The 19,356-nt window shown below is 41.7% G+C and overlaps 1 protein-coding gene across 1 annotated transcript in view; it reads right to left on the bottom strand.

The window, feature by feature from the left end:
* The window catches only part of JAM2 (junctional adhesion molecule 2), a 36,631-nt gene extending 22,865 nt beyond the window's left edge, over positions 1 to 13,766 (bottom strand). Inside the window, exon 1 of the mRNA XM_027902115.1 lies at positions 13,646 to 13,766. Within this exon, the coding sequence (XP_027757916.1) occupies positions 13,646 to 13,700 (55 nt within the window). The 5' untranslated portion in view covers positions 13,701 to 13,766. The remainder of the gene's footprint in view (positions 1 to 13,645) is intronic.
* Between the last annotated feature and the right edge of the window lie 5,590 nt (positions 13,767 to 19,356).

Below are 19,356 nucleotides of genomic sequence, written 5' to 3'. Positions count from 1 at the left end.
AAAAAAAAAAAAAAAAAAAAAAGAAAACAACAACAACAACAGCCCAACCTCAAAGAACCAAAACTTAAGCCTAAGTGACAGAGTTTAAGTGGCCAAGCTGCTCAAGTTCAAATAGCTTTTCTCTACGGCAACATGATGCAGCAAATAGTTTTTCCTGTTTTCAGGTGATTAGTACCATCCTAAAACTGAAGGTCATTAAGTTACTAACATATCTGTACTGGACATACTATTTTAAATAGTATGCTAGGAAATAGAGTTAACTCAGGAAACATGTTCTGTACATACAAGAACTAGCCTCTCCTACTTCTCTATTCACAGAGCTTTCAAAACCTTTGAATAAACTTTAAATATGTTTAAATGCTTATAGAGACATCACTTCTTCCTTTTCCCACAAAAAAAATCAGTGCATTCTCCCAACAACTGTTTATGTTAGAAAGCCACCGCATTCTTTGACAACTGGGCAAAGCCTTTGTATCCCTGTTTTCCCTCCCTTCTCTCCCTTACAAAAGGCACCTAAGAATTTGAGCACAACTGGGAAATGAGCAGTAACTACGTGTGGATTTACTGGTTACATACCCACAGTTTCAGAGCTTAATTTGAAAAGTACAATTTTCCTTAGATGTAGCATAAACCCAAAAAACATCCTTCATGCTCGTGTTACAGAAAGCAGGTTTTAAGCAGTTTCAGTAACTTTGTCCCCGTAATGGAAATCACATGACAAACAGAAGTGCCTTTTCACCCAGCCAGGAGTTACCTTAACAGGGTAGAGAAGCTTTTCCAGAAAGTGGAATACAGGATTTCTACCTGTATTAAAAGCTGGTGTGGGATGATCGGAGGAGCTCTCAATCCCACTGGGAAAAAGAAGTTCCTGCATTAAATGCCTCAAATACAGATCAGACCAGCAAAGAGGTTTTCATTTATAAAGAAATAACCAAATTAATCCTCTGCTTTTTTGGGGCACTGTTTAATGCAAACTGGAAAGCCAGCACAGCAGTCATGGTGCCTTTATCCTTAACTTTCAAGTTAAGCAAAAAAATATCTTGAAACTAAAAGTAATAAAAGATTGAAGCTTTCAGAGACAATTACCTAAAGTTATCAGTAGGATAACTTTACAATCATGTTAATGATTCAGTTCAGAGCAAAGTCCCAAGGACAGTTGGTCCTGACAAAAACTGAAGTGCTTGTAGAGGAGAAATTGGGAAGGGGGAGAAAAAATAAAATCACATGGCAGAGAAAAGGAAAGGAAGAGATTATTTAGGTCTGCCTTTCTGAAGAAAATGAACACTGAAGTATAAGAATTTCAGGTAAACTGAACAGCCTAATAAGTGCTTTCAGTAGTCCCCAACACTGAAAAATTACTGCATGAGCGTGGGAAATGCTGGGGGAAAAGGATTACTATTAAATGTTTTATAAATAATAATCAACATGTAAAATTCAATTCCCTCCAAAGTTTATTTTCTGTCCTTTTTTTTCCTACTCACACAGAAGTGAGGAAGGGTTTGAATGCACAGCTTGAAAAGGTTCAATGTAGCACGGAGTTTATTCCAACAGAGAGATTGCAAAAAACACGTTATTAACCAAATAAATATTTATAGCTCGCACTTTTACAAGACTGAAAACTTCACTACTCTTCTTGTCTCCATGGCAATTCAGAGGGAGCTTCTGCAAACGGGGGATGGGGGTTTAAACTAGTCAGGCTCTCACAAGGAAAGCCTATTTTCCAGCCATCTCCCAGTCCCACTCAGCATTGGTTTCCACAGCAACTCATCGGCGGCTCAAAGGCAGCTCGTAAATGCAGTCCAAGCCTAAAACTGCTTCAGCTGTTGCTTATTTTAAGACGCATCGGGACGCTGAGGAAAAGCGTCTAATGCCATCATGTTTCAAAAGAGCATGAGAATGGTCTGTGGGGGTAGAAGCCCCTTGCCACTGCTGTCCCGCCCACCTCATATCACACTACAGAGCTGAACAAACAAATTCCCTTGGCATTTCTAGGGGTGACGATTCAGCAGAACACTTGCCTGTGCAAATAGCCAGGAAAATTGCAGAATGGTTATTAAACTTACAAAACAAAGCTTGATACCCAGTGCAAACCAGCGTGTTCCTCTGAAGTCAGTAGTACCAAGACTGATTTACATCAACCGTAAAATCAGCTCTGAAACACAACAGAGTTGGGAAACTGGAAGGAAACAAACAACATCCCACCACTCCCCAAATGAACACAACCACTCTGGCCCACGGTTCAAGATAAAGATCTCTGAAATCTACAGCCTTTAAGTGACTTGTGCTGCAATTGCCAAGCAATTTAGAAAGGTTAAACAGTACAAATACACCCATTACTTACCTTAAAAAGTCTGAAAATAGATTTAGTTTACTTTCCAACTTCATAAACCAACACTAGTTACAATTCCAGTAAACACTGTATTAAACTGGAGTCCCTGTTCTTTCAGAAGCAGTGAAGGCAGACAAGCTGCCTTACCATAGGAGCATGTTCCCAGATGTTAGGAAGAACATCTGGATGCTGCAATTTTAAATTTGTTGTAAATAAATACATTGGTAAAGTGAAGAAATGTTACATCCCATAGTTACTTTTATTCATTTAAGCTGGAACCAAGTTTCCTGTGCCTCACAGAATCACAGAATGGTTTGTATTAGAAAGGACCTTAAAGATTATCTGCTTCCAACCCCTCTACCATTCTCAGTCTCTTCTCAAGATCGTAGCAGTTTTTCCCTACTGGATCTTCTCAACACCTTTTAGATTAATCTCAGCATTTCTACAAAGCACTTTTTCACAGCAGAGCAGGAGTGCATACAAGGACGTATTGAGGTCTAGCCTCTCAAGGTATAAGACTATATATATATAGTTAACCAGAATTGTGTGTTGCAAACACACCCTAAGTAGCAGGCAGGAGAGCTACTTGGACCAACTATAGCTAAATCCCTCATTTGCAGCCAAGTATAATAATCCAAGCCAAATCAGCATTATCACCTTATGTCCCCCCACTGAAGGAGGTAAAACATCTGAAAAAATTTCTTTTTTTTTTTTTTTAAACCCTGTTCTTTCTGAAGCAAATATTGACCTAAAATATACTTTTATATGCAATGGATACATGAATAACTTCTTGTGGTGAGTTTTAAAAAGGGCCTGACACAGGCTTTCTCTCATTCAAATTTTGCTGACTTTGCGACACACTACCATGACTTCATTCCAGCTAGCATGCCCATTAAAAAAAAAACTCAAAACCTCAGAGTCCTTCCAAAAACAGTAGGATGCTCTTTAAATACAAATACTCAGCAAGAGCCCTGTGCAATGCTTTGTGAATTTGGGATTTCTGAGACGATGTTTCCAGTAACTGGGGATAGGGGTGGTGGTCTCACTTGAGTAAATGCCACTCGAACCTTGTATTTCAGGACACCATCCTATTCAGTGATACACAGCACTGAACTAGTTTTTTAGCTTTTTTCCCTCCAGACTACAGACCAGATTCTTTGCTAACATGAGCAGGGAACATGATGACCACTTAGCTCATCCCATTTTCATTCACACATGATCTTTTATACTGCCAAGGTTGCTCAATAGTCTCTTCCTGCCAGAAGAGACTAACAATCATGTTTGATGACTAGTACTTTCAATCAACATTTTGGTTTACAGTATGAATGTGCATTTTTAATTCTACAGGCCTTTAACAGATAATTTAGTTCTTTAATATCAAATTTTATAGAATCATCTTCTGGCCCATGTGAACAAGACTGAAGCCACTCCTTTAATTCCATTAAGGTTGATAAGTACCAAGAGAAGCTAGAATAAACAGAAGATGTTTTTCATGCTTAAAGGAGGAGGCTGATTAGAAGAAATCCTCCGGAAGGTAACAGCTAGGAACAATAGGTCACAGTATAAGAGGTGCCAAGTTTTCCTTACAGGGGATGAAGAGAGTTCAAAAACAAAACAAAACAAAACAAAAAAAACCCCACTACAGTCTTCATCACATTAAAAGCTATACAAGCAAAACAACATATGGGTATTCAGATTAGAAAACATTAGAACAACACTGGAAAGTTACACAGGAAACAGGAATAAACAAACTCTGTGCCTCTTTTATTTTTAAATCAAGCATAAATTTTAACTTGGTGATCATCACAGCTTTTCAACAGGAGAGATGTGTTAGGAGTCACATCCTCAAGAGTATTTCCCTGATGAAACACTCCGGTGCTTTGCGTCAGAAGAAGGGAGCGCTCAGTACATGAGCCAATATTCACAATTCACTGGTTTGCTGCTTCCTGTAATGGGATTTGATGATCTTGTCTGCAGGTGCTTACACTAAGACAGTACCAGCTCTTTCACTGTCACAAAAATGAAACAAAGATGTTAGCAAACCTGTGATGCTGTAAAAATACAACAAAACTTTTTTTGAAGCCATTATTTTTGTTTTATTTTATTAGAATAAACCATTGTAATTAAGGATTCAGCCCCGAGGGGCACTACCTTCTCCAGTACAACTTAAATGCTTGAAAGTCTGGTGGTTAAAATGGATGCCTGCAATACTCTACAGCACACATATCATCAAAACCCATGTGTTACATTACTAGAATACTGATGAGAGTCAATAGATCAACACATTTTGTGAAGCTGTGCCTGCCAGCGAGGCATCTCTTGCTGCTTTAAACTACTGTTTTACCATCTGCTTTGCCTACTTTTGCCCATATTCCCTTTATAACCAACTGCTCATGGGATACCAGGGATGTTCTAGAAACCTGTGTGACACGATTATTGCTTAAACTGACATTTCCTTTAGAAATCACAGAATTACAGAAAAATTTATGTTGGAAAAGACCTCCAAGATCAAGTCCAACCTTTGTCTGATCACCATCTTGTCAACTAGACCAGAGCACTGAGTGCCACGTCCAGTCATTTCTTGAACATCTACAGTAATAATGATTCCATCACCTTCCCAGGAAGCCCATTCTAATGCTTGACCAACCCTTCCATGAAGAATTTCTTCCCAGTGTTCAACCTGAACCTCCCCAGCACAGCCTGAGGCCATGTCCTTTCATTAGTTGTCTGGGAGAAGAGCCTGACCCTCACCTCACTACACCCTCCTGTCAGGCAGTTGTGGAGAGTGATGAGGTGCCCCCTGAGCCTCCTTTGTTCCAGGCTGAGCCCCCCCAGCTCCCTCAGCTGCTCCTTGTCAGACTTGTGCTCCAGAGCCTTCCCCAGCTCTGTTCCCTTCTCTGGACACGCTCCAGCACCTCAATGTCTTTCCTAAATTGAGGGGCCCAGAATCAGACACAGCACTGGAGGCGTGGCCTCATCAGTGCCGAGTACAGGGGGACAATCACTGCTCTGGTCCTGATTGTCTGATTGTAATAAGACTAAATAATACCACTTTGACTGAAGAACGGTCCAAGGACTATGCTGGCAAAGAGATTATACCAGCAGATGCACATCAGCATAAATATTGTGATCACAAGGAACCCAAATACAAAATAAGGTCTTTGGAGTTCAGCTCTAAATTCACAGAACAAATTTATTTTATCAAGAATCAGAAAATATGCTGAGTTGGAAGGGACCCACAAGGATCATCAAGTCCAGCTCCTAGAGAATCCGGGCACATTTACATATTTATTCTTACTGCTGTTGCAGGGCTGAGCATCTTGCAATGAGCCTGGATGGTACAGAGCATCAGCAGAGCTACAAGTGGCCAAGAAATAGAGAAAAGGAACAAGATGGCTTTTTGAATAATACATTGCTACCAGCATTTCTCCTCTTGAAGAGGAACTCATCAGTCAAAGCGCTACAGTTCTGCTGAAAGCAACTTTGGAAAATAAGCCCATAAGATTTTATGGTTTAATAGTGTCAGGTGTTGTTTTAGGGCAGAAAAGGAATAGGTTCCTTACAGGACAAAATTAATTACTCTTACTGAGGAAAGATTATCCACTTCAGAGTTTATAGATAGATAATGCAACTCTTCATAGCCAAGTCTACGCATATCTTCTACTTAAAGAGACTAATTTCATAACAAAGCCTCTTGCCTCGTTTAGCCATAGAAGCTTCCTTGGAAAAAGGCAGCCAAGAATTTGAACACAACTAAGAAAGCAGACAGTAGCTCTGTGTGGACTGTTACAGGCTTGAGCCATCATCTCAACAACACTTAAACTGAACACACAGAAACAGAGTAATCACACTCTTTATGCCTGATACATTTTGTAAGATCTCTGTATCATTTGATTGGAATAGAACTAGTTCATGTCCAGGGTGTAGGTCTTACTCAGAAAATGAGAAAAAATTGACTTAGAAATGGAATTATGTTAAGGCCTCTTAGATTGTCTAGCAAGTACCAAACCCATACATTACACAGCCAAAAGGGTTGCTTCTTGATATCTAAGCATAATTCCACTAATGGATGTACCTGCTCACTTTTCTCTATCTCCTCTCCCAGCTGCCAACTTTGATGTTACTAGTGGCTTTGGAGTATCTACACGCATTTGCTTTACTAGTCACTCCAATACTACAACAGCATCATCTTAAAATCTCACAAGCCCTTGATACTACCTGTTTGCCACAACTCTCCCTCTCTTATTACATTCTCAGACGTTGTTTTGCCCTGTTCCCACATCGAAATACTGACTCTCCTTCCAGGAGCCTCTCAAATGATTATGACCTTCTTGTGATTTGTTGAGTCACATTACACCAGGGAGGACCATTATTCTGCTGAACAGAAGGCAACAGCAGCATTCATTGCAAGATACAGAGAATACTCAAATACTGACTAAAAATAAAGCATTTGCCATTCACATAAAAACATTTACTGACATTTAAATGGAAAGCTACTAAGGCTTCTTGGAGGATAAAGACCTTTTCTGCACAAACTCTTCCAACATCTAAGCATTGCTATTTATGAAGTTTTACTTAGGCTTTATGTGGACACTAGAGGAAAAAGAAGGAAAAAAAAAAAAGACGAAAAAGGAAAAATAGAAGACATCTTCCCACTTTCCATAGGGAACCCTGTGATAAATATCTGTTCTTAAAAAAAAAAAAAGGCAGGAGGTGTGGACAGACACAAAAAACCGCTCAACAAGCCAATAACAAGCAACAAAAGAGCAACAAAAGCAAAAAAAATGCTGGTTTTCTGCATATAATTTCATCTTATGTTTACAAGTATTCCAAGCACAAACACTTCAACTCTAAGCCAGATCTGGCCAATATACACAAGTTTTTAGCATAACACCTCCAAGACTGTCTCCCAGTTTGTACTGGGCACGTTTTGCAGGCTGAGATACAATACATAATCATTTTGGTTTCTTTATTGTATTCATTTGAGCAAAGGTCACTTATCAGGAATGTTCCATCATTACCTCCAAGTACTATGCTAGCAGTTTGTGAACAACAAAAGTAGCCTGTATTGTTAACATTATCTGGTATCAAAATAACCCTGTAATACATCATTTTTCCATCCAGACAATAATATGTTTTGTTTCCCTTTGAGTCTGATCCAGTGGTTTGGATGGGGTCAAAAACATGTTCAACACTTAAGAAGTTAATCCACCCAAGAGCTATGTAAATATATTTATTGAAACTTCATACCTGTAGGTTCTGTTCATTCCAGCTCAAGTCTGGCCATTTCTTACCTCTTTAAACATCCAAAATCGAGTTGCAGCTATTTCAATTCAAGTTTAATCTTCCCATCTCTTACTAAAACTGCTAAGTTTTGAACTTACATAAAGCAAGCATTCAAAAAGGTTTATTACCAATTTCTTCTATCATGCTTTCACTTGCAAATAATCTTTGAGTGAAACTGGATGCCTGGTTTAATTCCTATTAACCAGGAAGGTTTACAGACTTACTAGTGGTTCAACAACTACCACTGTTAGATTATTTGCTGTTGTTCAGAAATGGCCATTTTCCTCTTTTTCCTTCTCCAAAAGCTCCTTCAGCGCCCAGCGTGTGTTAGAAACCGACAAGTGAACAGGACCAGATGTTCAGCTGCCAAGCTCGCCTTCTGCCTGCTCTAAGAAATTTTATGTAAGCACTTGAGTGCTTGATGATATATTGTGAGCACAGAGGTGACATAACTCATTGGAGTCCCCCACACAAAAAAAGTGACTTTGGAAATACAGGTGAACACAAGCACTGGCAATCATCCAAATTGCTCCTCCAGCCTCATATGCTGTCTCATTCCTTGAAATGCATATTCATTTCCCTAAAAAATCCCAGTATTTAGATGAAGAAAACAAATCATTTGTCTTGACTACAAGTCATCATAATATTTGCTTTAAGCTTCCTGAGGTGGAATTACAGCACAGTCACTTACAGTGCTTTGAGGAAGACACAACAGGCTTTTCTGCAAAAATGTATTGCAAAAACTGTTTTTTTCCAAAGTACTGGGAATAGGAGAAGACATGCCAGAAAATAAAACTGTAACAAAGTTAGCTTCAAAAAATCGGAGGTGGGAATGTGTGAGATAACCCAGATAGGATTAATTACTTGAAAACAAATTGTCCTTCAGCTTCCACATAAGGTTTCCCTCAGTTTCCATTGAAGTGTTCACTCCACGGTACTGAACTAGAACTGAACTAGCCACTGAACTAGAAACTAAGAACTTGTAAACCATCTCTTCTCCCATATGTGTGTAACTAAGTTTTCATGGTGGAGAAAAAAAAAAAAAAAAACACCAACCAGACAAAGAACAAAAACCAGCAATGAGACAGCTCATTGTATACATCCACAGAGACACTATTTTATGCCTTTTTTTTTTTTTTTTTTGCTTGGTATCCTTGTATAACTTCAAGGGAACCTTAATTTAGCCATTCCATATGGTCCTGGCAAACAGTCTGCAAGGGCAAATACAAATGTCTAACTTGTGCTTCAATTGCTTTAATACACAAGATATTTATATTGTGATGTGGATGTTTCTGGCTGTGTCCACATTTCTTACTAACCTTCCTTTACGTAAGCAATTGCACTGGAGTCACCTCCAGCATTGCAAAGGGAAAGGAAGACACTGAGCCTTACTTTTAGACAAGTGTTCCTAAAAGGTGCAGGAAGCCAGTTATAGGCTGGGTAAACAGAACTGCTCCAACAGACAGATGACATTTGGAGTGCTGATGGACTCTTAAGTAGATCATACCAGATGTAAACTTTTATTACTAAAAAGTTGTTCCTGACCCTCTAAAAGAACCATCAACCCAAACTTACTCCCCCTCAAACAAGGGAAACTTGCTTACTGCAGAAGGTTCACCGTCTATCTCCAGTGAAGAACTATTGCTATTACTTACTCTTGTGAATTTATGAAGAAACAGAATTTTCTTAATATCAGAAGATACTAAGAATTGTACAAGAAGATTCTCCCACACTTCACAAGAGGACTCCTCTCTAGCACTTGAGAAGCAGCTAAAGCACCTTTAAAACCAGGTCTTCGACACCCCAAATAACATTTGGGGTTAGTCAGTGTGTGAAGACAAGTTTGGTAGCTCTAGGTCATGCAAGATGAACCCAGGTGTTTTGTTAAATCAGTCAGCTGAACAGAAAATGTGACGTCAAAGTTCAATTACTTCTGCTTTCTTACCGAATCATTTGCACGGGCATCAGCCAGTTTCTGCAGCAGAACCTAGCAGCTACCACAACAGGCTGCAGCAGGAATTATAGGTATAATACAGGAAATAATCATAAAAATATCATTGTGTAATTCGGTTAAATGACCAATAGGCAGACCTCATCCAGGCTCAATTAGATCTGCTAATCACAGTGGTAGTTTTAACTCTCATTATTAGTGCCAGATGCCCTATGATATTCATGGTTCCCAGAAATACATATCCCACAACATGAACAAAGAATTGTTGCAACTTTAAAGCTGAGAAAACAGGCTCTCAGAGGCCAAGCAACAACAAAAGCAAGTCCTCCCTATGTGTATACCAACCTTAAACAGAGGAAATGTGGAAATGTGACCGTCTTGACATGACAGTTTCAGGTATATTTCCTGTCTCCTGTATGCAGTGAGGGAAAACAGTCACCCTTATTTTCTCTTTTGTACATCCAACAGTAGACTGTGGGGCCAGGAACCTAAAATAAGGATACCATGGGGCCATCAGTGACCAGCTCTCTCTGCTGGAGAGAGACAGAGCCCCTGCCACAGAACAGCAGTGCTTCTGGCTGAGTCCTCTCAGGAATTCAGGGCCACTTCCAAGCAGCATGCCTAGGTTTAAGGAAAACAGCATGACTTGCTGAAATGCAGCAAAGGCCATGATTTCTGAAAGACATGCCAATAACTCACAGCCAGTTTCTTCTGAGCCCTGAGGATCTAACCCAGAGGGTGAAATTGTGAAGGTTATAAAATGAGCTAGAGAGAAATACATCTCGCTTTTAAAGACAGGAAAGTCTTCCCACCACCTTCTCCTAGAAGCATTTGGGTATCTCGTGCAGTGTCACCGCAGTCATTAAAGTGTTAGGCTGAAGACAGCAGAACACATTGCTTTTCTGTAGTTAGCTTTCATTTGTTTGTCTACATTTAAGCATCTTACTCTCCTCTCATATCTTATGTTAGGGTATCTAAGAGTCTGTGCAGGTTTATAGACTGCGAGCAGCCTATAACAAAGAAAAATGCTTTTCACCTAAAACAGCAAGAGAAGGAACCTTCCTCTGATACCTTTTCCCCTCAGTCCCCCTTCAAAACCAGGTAGTCTCTTTACAGCATTATGGTGAACAGGTACTGCTAGAGAACTGTGCAGTCTTACAAATCTAAGAAATCCCATCTCACCTGATTATGGTCTGATTTAAAAATGAGTTCCTACCGAGCTAATAAAGCAAAGAGGGTTCAACAGAAGATCGGGGGCTGTCAATATTCTTAGATTTGAGTACATCAGTTGTACATCACAGATAGTCAAGACAGCACTTAGTGTTGAAAGTTTAAAGACTTTCACGATCAGTTCCTACAGCCAATGCAGTCATGCCTTATCCTTGCTTGCTGGGCATGAGGGAGAAAGATACAGAGTTTCTAGACCAAAAAAGACTTTTGTATCTGACTGAAAGATTCCTGAGCAATAAGGAATAGGGCTTTTTAAACCAAAAGAAATGAACAAACAAAATATCACCTTATTTCTTGCTCAATCAAACTATCCCAGTGAGTGCCATCAAATATTTATGCATGAATACTATTTATTGCCTCTGCACTCTCCTCACACAGACACATTTGCTGGATTTGCCACCGGCATCACCAACTCACGTTTAATTTCTTAAGTTTAATTTTAATGTACACTAATGCAAGAAAAAAATCACACTTAGAAGCTTCACAGTTTATCAGTACATGTCTCCTCCAGAGTAGCCGTGATGATCAATAACAATAATTTCTGAATATTTTCTGTCCTGCCAACAGAGCTCACAAGTGCTCTGTGCCACCTTTTGAAACTTTCCACATACCATCAGTTCCAGAAGCTTGAGAAAGGACCTGATTAAAGACCCAAACTCCTTTTCTTTCCCCTAAATTAAAGGTGAAAGGGAAGTCTTAGCTCAGAGAAAGCACTAGTTCTGCAGGTCACGAGTATTTCTTAGTAAGATCTCACTGAAAATGTCCTGTGATCAACTTGTACAGCTTTTAACTTCTGCAGCTGAGCTACCAAGAAAGTTCTCTACACCTGCCCCACAGTATAATCACAGAATCATTTAGGTTGGAAAAGACCTCCAAGATCATTAAGTCCAACTCTTGACCGATCACCACCTTATCAACTGGACCAGAGCACTGTCCAGTTGTTTCTTGAACACTTCCAGGGATGGCAACTCCCCCACCTCCCTGGGCAGTCCATTCCAATGCTTTACAACCCTTTCTGTGAAGAAATTCCTCCTGGTGTCCAACCTGAACCTCTCCTGGTTCAGCTTGAGGCTGGGCCCTCTTGTCCTGTCACTGGTTGCCTGGGAGAAGAGACTGATCCCCACCCACCCTGTTTGCCAGGCATCAATCACTCCTTTTTTCCCCCCCTCACTCATTTCTGCCCACTCCCCACCCTCTCCAGAGTATGTGGGTCCCACATAAGAGACTGCTCAGCCCACATGCCTGACTTGGATGCCAGAATTACTCAGCCTTATTGCTCGTGTGAACGCGCTCCAGCCACAGGAGCAGCAGCAGACTCCAGGCTGCTGCTGAATTTCTGCCTGGATTTCCTCTGGCTTACAGACAGTCAGCATCTGCACACTCACACACCTTCTTCATGCAAAGACTTCTTATCAGCACCTTGCTGGTAAACTTTCTTCCCACCTGGTGTTTTTTTGGGAATTGGGACAGGAAGAGGAAAAAAAACCCCAAACAAGTAAGTCTGAGAACAATGTAGGCACCAGACTTCAATGCACTGTACTGCTTCCAAACCACCCTCTATCATTTCCTCACTAGTCAAAGCCAGCACTGCCAACAGACACAACTGACCAGAAAGCTGAGCAGCCTGAACAACCAAAATCTGTCAACAGAAAAACCACAGCTCACAGGCTCAGATATACCCATGCAATTAACAAATTAACAAATGAAGGGAAAAAATACAAAGAAAATAGTATTTATTATTATTTACTATATGAATGAGAAATCTGTGCTAGCTGTTCATCTAAAAGCCCATTTCTCTAAGGTCTTGTAGAAGCAAAGAGAGAGGAAAAGAAAAACAGCCATGAAGCCAAAGACCTATCTCACAGACATTCCTTCAAGCCTCTCCTCAACAGGACTCCTTTGCAAAAAGAGGAATTTCCACACGTTAATTTCTCTTAGGTGAGGCAGAGTGAAAGGTAAACCTCAAAACATATCCAGTATCAGCACCTTGGATGTGCCATATCCGTAACGGACTGAGAACTCACGCCAGACTGGTCATTTCACTGCACAACTGTGCTTCGTAAGTCTTCTCAAAACACTATTTCCATGTATACCTCTTTCCCTAAAACACCAGCAAGACACCAGAAGCAAAGAACAGGAGCACTGTAAGACGTGATCTGAAAGTGAGAGCCTTAACACGACCAGCACCGTTAACACTGTGTGTTAATTCACCGCTTCTCCGCAGGTATGTGGCACCATGATCTGTTTTTCTCTTATTTCCATGTGTTATTCTGAGTGGGGAACCTTTCCCCAACTTATTCTAATATTCCCTATTACCCTCCAGTTTTTAAGGAGTTAGACAATGGGACCAAAAATATATTGGACACAGAACTCTGTTCTGGAGCAGCAGCATCCAGCGCTGTCAACAGAAAACACACTCCCGTCCCTCACTCATTCACCTTGTAAAGGCCATCGGAAACGCAAACTACGCCGCCCGCATCTCTAAAGTTTGCACGGCGGCAGAGAACCGCTGGCTTGCGCTCAAACAGGCCGGGCTTAAACAGGTTACATCTGTGTGAAAACAAGAGACACATGGAAATAATCAGCGCTCACCGCCCCGGCTGCGGCGCTCGCTCGCCTTTCGCTGTTGGAGATGCGAGTTGGCTCCTCTGGCTTCGGGGCGAGGGAGGGGAAGCGACATCCCCCCCTCCCGCGTCCCGGTCTTGCGGGAACACACAGAGCCACGGATACGCAGCCACACCTCGGGGGGACCGTCCCCCTGCAGCCCAGCGCCGTGCGGGGCGGGAGCCGGGGCGCTCCCGGAGGCGGCGGAACGCGACAGCCCCGCGGGGAGGGGACGCGGCACTTACAGCTCAGGACCCCCAAGTAACCGAGGAGCAGCAGGCGGAGGCCGGGGCTCGCCATCTTCCCGGCGGCGGAGCGGGGCCGGGGGCGCGGAGCGGGGCGGTGCCGGGGGTGCCCGCGGAGCAGATGCGGCAGCCGGGGCGCAGCGCCCGCGCCGCCCGGGCTCTGCCTCCTCCTCGCCGCCAGGGCCGCCCCAAACTTTTAACGTGTCCGAGGAGGCGCCTCCCCGCCCCGAACGCGGGAGCCGGGGCTGGACGCGGGGATGTGCCCTGGCCGAGCGCCCGTCTGGCCGCCCTGGAGCGCGGAGCGGCGGCTCCCGGAGCATCCCTCTCCCTCCTCCCCCGCGCATCCCCGGGAGCTGTGCTGCTTGTTGTATCCGGCAGCCCTTCCCTCTGTTATGTTCATTTATGGGTTTGTTTTGAAACTGGGAGATCTTCATTAGCTCAAGGGCATTTGTTGCAACAGAATAAACTTTTTCGTCACGAAAAGCTTAAACTTCCCAAAGAAGAGCGTTGTCCCTGTTAGTCCGTTTCCCGAAGGCAAACCCACCCGGGGTGGAAGTGGGGATAACGGGGTGGAACCACGGCACAAACACTTGAATGTTCCGGCTGGCGAAAAAGCTATGTGAGGGTGAGGCGCTGTTTTAAGCCGAAGGAAGTCACAGTGACTCCTTATGCCTGTCGGTGCAGCTGAGCTGGACAGAATCCCACCTACAGCAGAATATGGACCACATGGTGACCTTCAAAGCCTTTTATATTATTAGTTTATACCAGTCTGGGAGATTTTTGATTAAATATACAGGAGGTGTAATGGCCCTTTAAATTTATGAATCAAGGAAAATTACTCATCGTGACAGTTAATAGTGCATCTGAGTAGTTTCCAGTGACATCTTAAAAACACATTACCACTGATGTAAAACCGTTCTATAACTAGAAAAGTATCACAAGTATTTCTTTGGTAATGTGAACAGCAACGATGGCTTTATTTTGTTAGACTGCAGCAAAACATGGAAAGATTATTTATAAATAAATTCTCTAAGAGCTACTTTAATGGAGACCAAGGAAGTAGGATGCCACGATACTCTTTGTGTCAAAATCTTCTGAGGTTATTTTTCACGTGGAAAAAAATGTATGCAGCACACAAGTAATATTTCTGGAAAAAAAATGCAAATATAAATATATTGATATATATATGTATATATGTGTGTCCAGTATATATTACTAGTGCTGTGACATACATTTAATAAAATCAAAACGGTCCCTTTGAAAACAGAAAAGTTCTTTATTTTGGGCATCCCAGCACATCATAACTTTGAGCATGGACAACAACCCAAAGATTTCAGTAGGACTGCTTTACTATTTAAAGTCAAACAGTGATAGAAATGCTGTCTTGATATAACATTTAAATATATGGGAGCAGACTGGTGGGAAAAATATAGAGCTGGTGAATGTTAAGAAATGGCAGTATGGAATTAAACTAAAGGATAGGTCAGAGGATGGCTGTTAAAGCTGATGTTGATGAAAAACTTAATATGCCCCAACTATGTGTGCCGGCAGCCCGGAAAGCCAACTGTGTCCTGGGCTGCATCCAAAGAGTGTGGGCAGCAGGGAAGGGAGGGGATTCTGCCCCTCTGCTCTGCTCTGGTGAGACCCCACCTGCAGTGCTGCCTCCAGCTCTGGGGTCCCAGCACAGGAAGGACATGGACCTGTTGGAATGAGTCCAGAGGAGGCCATGAGGATGACCTTTGTGATGAAGTCAGGCTGAGAGAGTTGGGGCTGTTCAGCCTGAAGAAGAAAAGGTTGTGTGAAGACTTCAGAGCACCTTCCATTATTTGCAGGGGCCTACCAGGGAGTCACGGAGGGACTCTTCTTCAGGAGGAGTAGTATGGGACAACAGGTAATGGGTTCAAACTGAAAGTAGGTTTAGATTAGATATTAGGAAGAAATTCTTTGCTGTGAGGGTGGTGAGGCACTGGCAAAGGTTGCCCGGAGAGGCTGTAGCTACCCCATCCCTGGAAGTGTTCAAGGCCAGGCTGGATGGGGCTTGGAGCAACCTGATCTAGTGGAAGGTGTCCCTGCCTACACCAGAGAAGGCTGGAAAAAGATAATCTTTAAGGTCCTTTCCAACCAGGCCATTCTATGATTCTTTGTAATGGCAATGAATCGATGAAGGAGAATGAAGAGACTAATTGGAAGGAGAAGGTATCCCATGAGATGATGGGAGGAAGTTTAGACCTGTACTATAACCTTTCCACCACAGTAAACATTCAGTTCTAGTTGGCCAAACAGATAGATTAACATACAAGATTTAATTTGTATTTTGTAAGCATGATTCTTATACCACAGTAAATTCACTTAAATGCACAGGGTTTATGTAAGTATGAGGTCAGAGTAAAGTTCCTTTTTTCTTTTCACTGTTTCATTTTTCTTGCAAGTGAAGCAAATGCCTAGTGCAAAGGATTGTCTCCCCCACATTTCTCTGACTTTTTGTAGTACAGTTCACATTTGCTTTCCATTCCCCTCTTCATGGTTTCTCTGCTTGCTTTATACAACTGCAGGAAACACCATAAATTAAATGTCAGTATTCTGAATGCATTTACAGAATTCCTGGAAAAGTGGTCACAATGCATACAGTTTATTTAATAAATACCCTTTTTCTGTATGTAGATTGCTGAACCATGATATTCTTAAAAGTACTGTTAAGTACCATGCTAGAAGAGCAGAAGACTGCTATCCATATTTTTAATCTTTTAAAGTTGAATGTAGCAAAAATATTTTCATTAAACAGCACATGGAGCCCAACATGGAAGAATTTGTTTGAGATGCTCAGTTTAGCAGTTATTCTTGGAGAACTTTCCATAGAGACTCATTTTTAGAATAATAAAAGCAGTCTATGATTAACATCTGCACACAAAATGCTGGTCAAGAATAGCTATCTTATTTTGTAATAGCTGTCCTAGTCAAGTTCTTTGTATAGAAAAGCCTTTAAGAATGGAGTGGAATTACAACATGATTTCAAGATTTGAATGTTTCTTATTGATATCAGAATTCATTAAAAAAAAGATTGCCCTCATGTTATTAGTTGATATTTTAGATAAATTTAAATTCTTACAGTGCAATGGAATTCTTTCTCCTTTTATTTAAACTTCCTTTTCCAAAGTGAAATGCTGATCATAATCTGTTCTAAAAATTAGAGTTTATTTCCTTTATTATGGTACCATCACTCTTTCAAAGAGCTCTGTGAAAAAAGTTTTGAAAAATAATTTGCAAAAATTCCGTGAAAAGCTATAAGCCAAAATTCTGACTCTTCACTTCAGGAACATTTAATTTTTCTTAGCTACAGGATGATAAAAATTAATAAAGAAAGGGGTTACTGTAATTGTAATTTAAGGTGTTTAGCTTTTGATCAAGGAGACAGCTTCGAATATTTTTCCATATTTAAAGAAGAAGAAACAGACTTTTTCAAATTTCTAAAAGGAGAAATGATATATTTGAGGTGGTCAGAGATGCCATTTGGGATTTGGTGCCATAGCCTGTGCATTAAATCCCTGTACCCATCTCTTTTCCAAGCACACGAAGTTGTGGTCACATATATTTGCTGTAGAAGAAGTGCTGAAGACAGGAGCACAGAGCTATAGAGTGACTGTTCTGATGTGATTCTGGTCACAAGCAATGGGACAAATTGATGGAAAACAATTTTGTAAAACTGCTAAAACAGATTCCATTTAACTGACTAGTTTAATCACCAATATACATATTTTATGCTCCATGGTTGAAGTCAGGCTCATTGGTTGACGTGCTATGTATTTTTTGTGGTGCTGAGACTGTCAGCCTACACTACCTTGAATCTATCAGCTTGAAAGCCTTGCCCTTTAGTGTGATGAAATATCAGCAGTCACAGGCCAATATCTACAATTTAAGGGTTATTTTTTTCACTTGTAGTTTTAGTTATTACCACACTTAGTTTTTTGTAATGTTCTGGGGTATTGCTTTAATAGCTGTCCACTCCCCTAGTTACAGAAGGTCTCGTCTCCTTTTGACTTCTGTGGCATCCTAATAATTTTTTTTAGCTGCTCCATGTTAATTGTTTTAACTGCTGTCTGGGGAAAAAAAATAGTCTGAATTAGCTGACAGATTATCTACTTGTTTTTTACTTTGAAACTGAAAACTCTGAGCAAGTACAGTTTTGAGAAAAAAAATAAAATTCAGATATTCTTTTTTTTCCACCGAGCAGTCATGGATGGTTGTTTAAAGCCAGAGCATGCCATGGATTAGTTGCCTGGCTGCAATAGACTAGAGAGCTGTGATAGAACACTGTTTCTCTATTAGACTGTTAAAATATTTCATATCTAATGTGTCTGCCAAACCTGAACCAAGAAGGCCACAAAATGTGGGGGTAGAACAAGATAACAGTAATACAAATTAATTGTTTCCAGTAGATTTTTCCTGTGAAACCCCCCACCCTCCGCCTCCATTTTCTGGAATGTCTTGTATGATTTTATCTTTGACTTGCAAAGAACAGAATCAATGCCTTTCTCTTTATTTCAACCGAATTTGCAAGATTACTGCAACTGAGTAGGCAGCTCAGTAGCAAAGGTACATTTCTAAAAAGATCCATCAAATAGGATGGCATTGCAGGACACTTCCCAATTCAACCTAAGCAACAGTGGACAGTGCATTAGCCACAATGCTGATGGTGGTGGATTCAGAATTATTTTGCCACAGGGTTTATCATGCTTTACTGCTCACTGGGTAAAAAACTGGCTGGATGGCTGAACCCAGAGAGTTCTGGTGAGTGGGGTTAAATCCAGTTGGTGGCCAGTCACCAGGGATGTTCCCCAGGGCTCAGTGTTGGAGCTAAGTCTGGAGGGCAGGAAGGCTCTGCAGAGGGATCTGGACAAGCTGGATTGATGGTTTGAGGGCAATGGTATGAGGTTCAACAAGGCCAAGTGCTGGCTCCTGCACTTGGGTCACAACAACCCCCTGCAGCACTACAGAGTGGGGGGGCCAGAGTGGCTGGAGAGCAGCCAGGCAGGAAAGGGCCTGGGAGTGCTGGTCGACGGTGGCCGAACATGATCCAGTGCGTGTCCAGTGGCCAAAAGGGCCAATGGCATCCTGGCCTGTATCAGGAACAGTGTGGCCAGCAGGACCAAGGCAGTGATTGCCCCCCCTGTGCTCGACATCGGTGAGGCCATACCTTGAATCCTGTGTCCAGTTTTGGGCCCGTCACAACAAGAAAGACATAGAGGTTCTGAAACACATCCAGAGAAGGGCAGTGGAGCTGGGGAAGGGTCTGGAGTGCAAGTTTGATGATGATCAGCTGAGGGCACTGGGATTGGTCAGCCTGGGAAAAGGAGACTCAGGGGGGAACTTATCACTGTACAACTCCCTGAAAGCAGGTTGTATCCAGGTGAGGGTTAGCCTCTGCTCCCAAGTAACAAACAACAGGACAGGGGGGAAACAGCTTCAAGCTGTGCCAAAAGAGGTTCAAATCTAGGACAAAATTTCTTCACAGAAGGTGTTTTAAAGCATTGATAGAAGCTGCCCGGGGAAGTGGTGGTCACCAGCCCTAGAAGAGTTCAAAAAATGAGTAGCTGTGGCACTTCACGATATAATTTAGCAGGCATGATGGTATTCAGCCAAAGGTTGGACTTTTATGGTCTTGGAGGTCTTTTCCAACCTAAATGATTCCATGATTCTGTGGTGTTATGAAGAAT

The sequence above is a fragment of the Empidonax traillii genome, unplaced genomic scaffold (assembly GCF_003031625.1).
Source record: "Empidonax traillii isolate 1590-97213 ecotype Southwest subspecies unplaced genomic scaffold, ASM303162v1 scaffold843:size495593, whole genome shotgun sequence".
Classification (NCBI taxonomy): Eukaryota; Metazoa; Chordata; class Aves; order Passeriformes; family Tyrannidae; genus Empidonax; species Empidonax traillii.
This window is presented reverse-complemented; position numbering and strand designations above follow the sequence as displayed.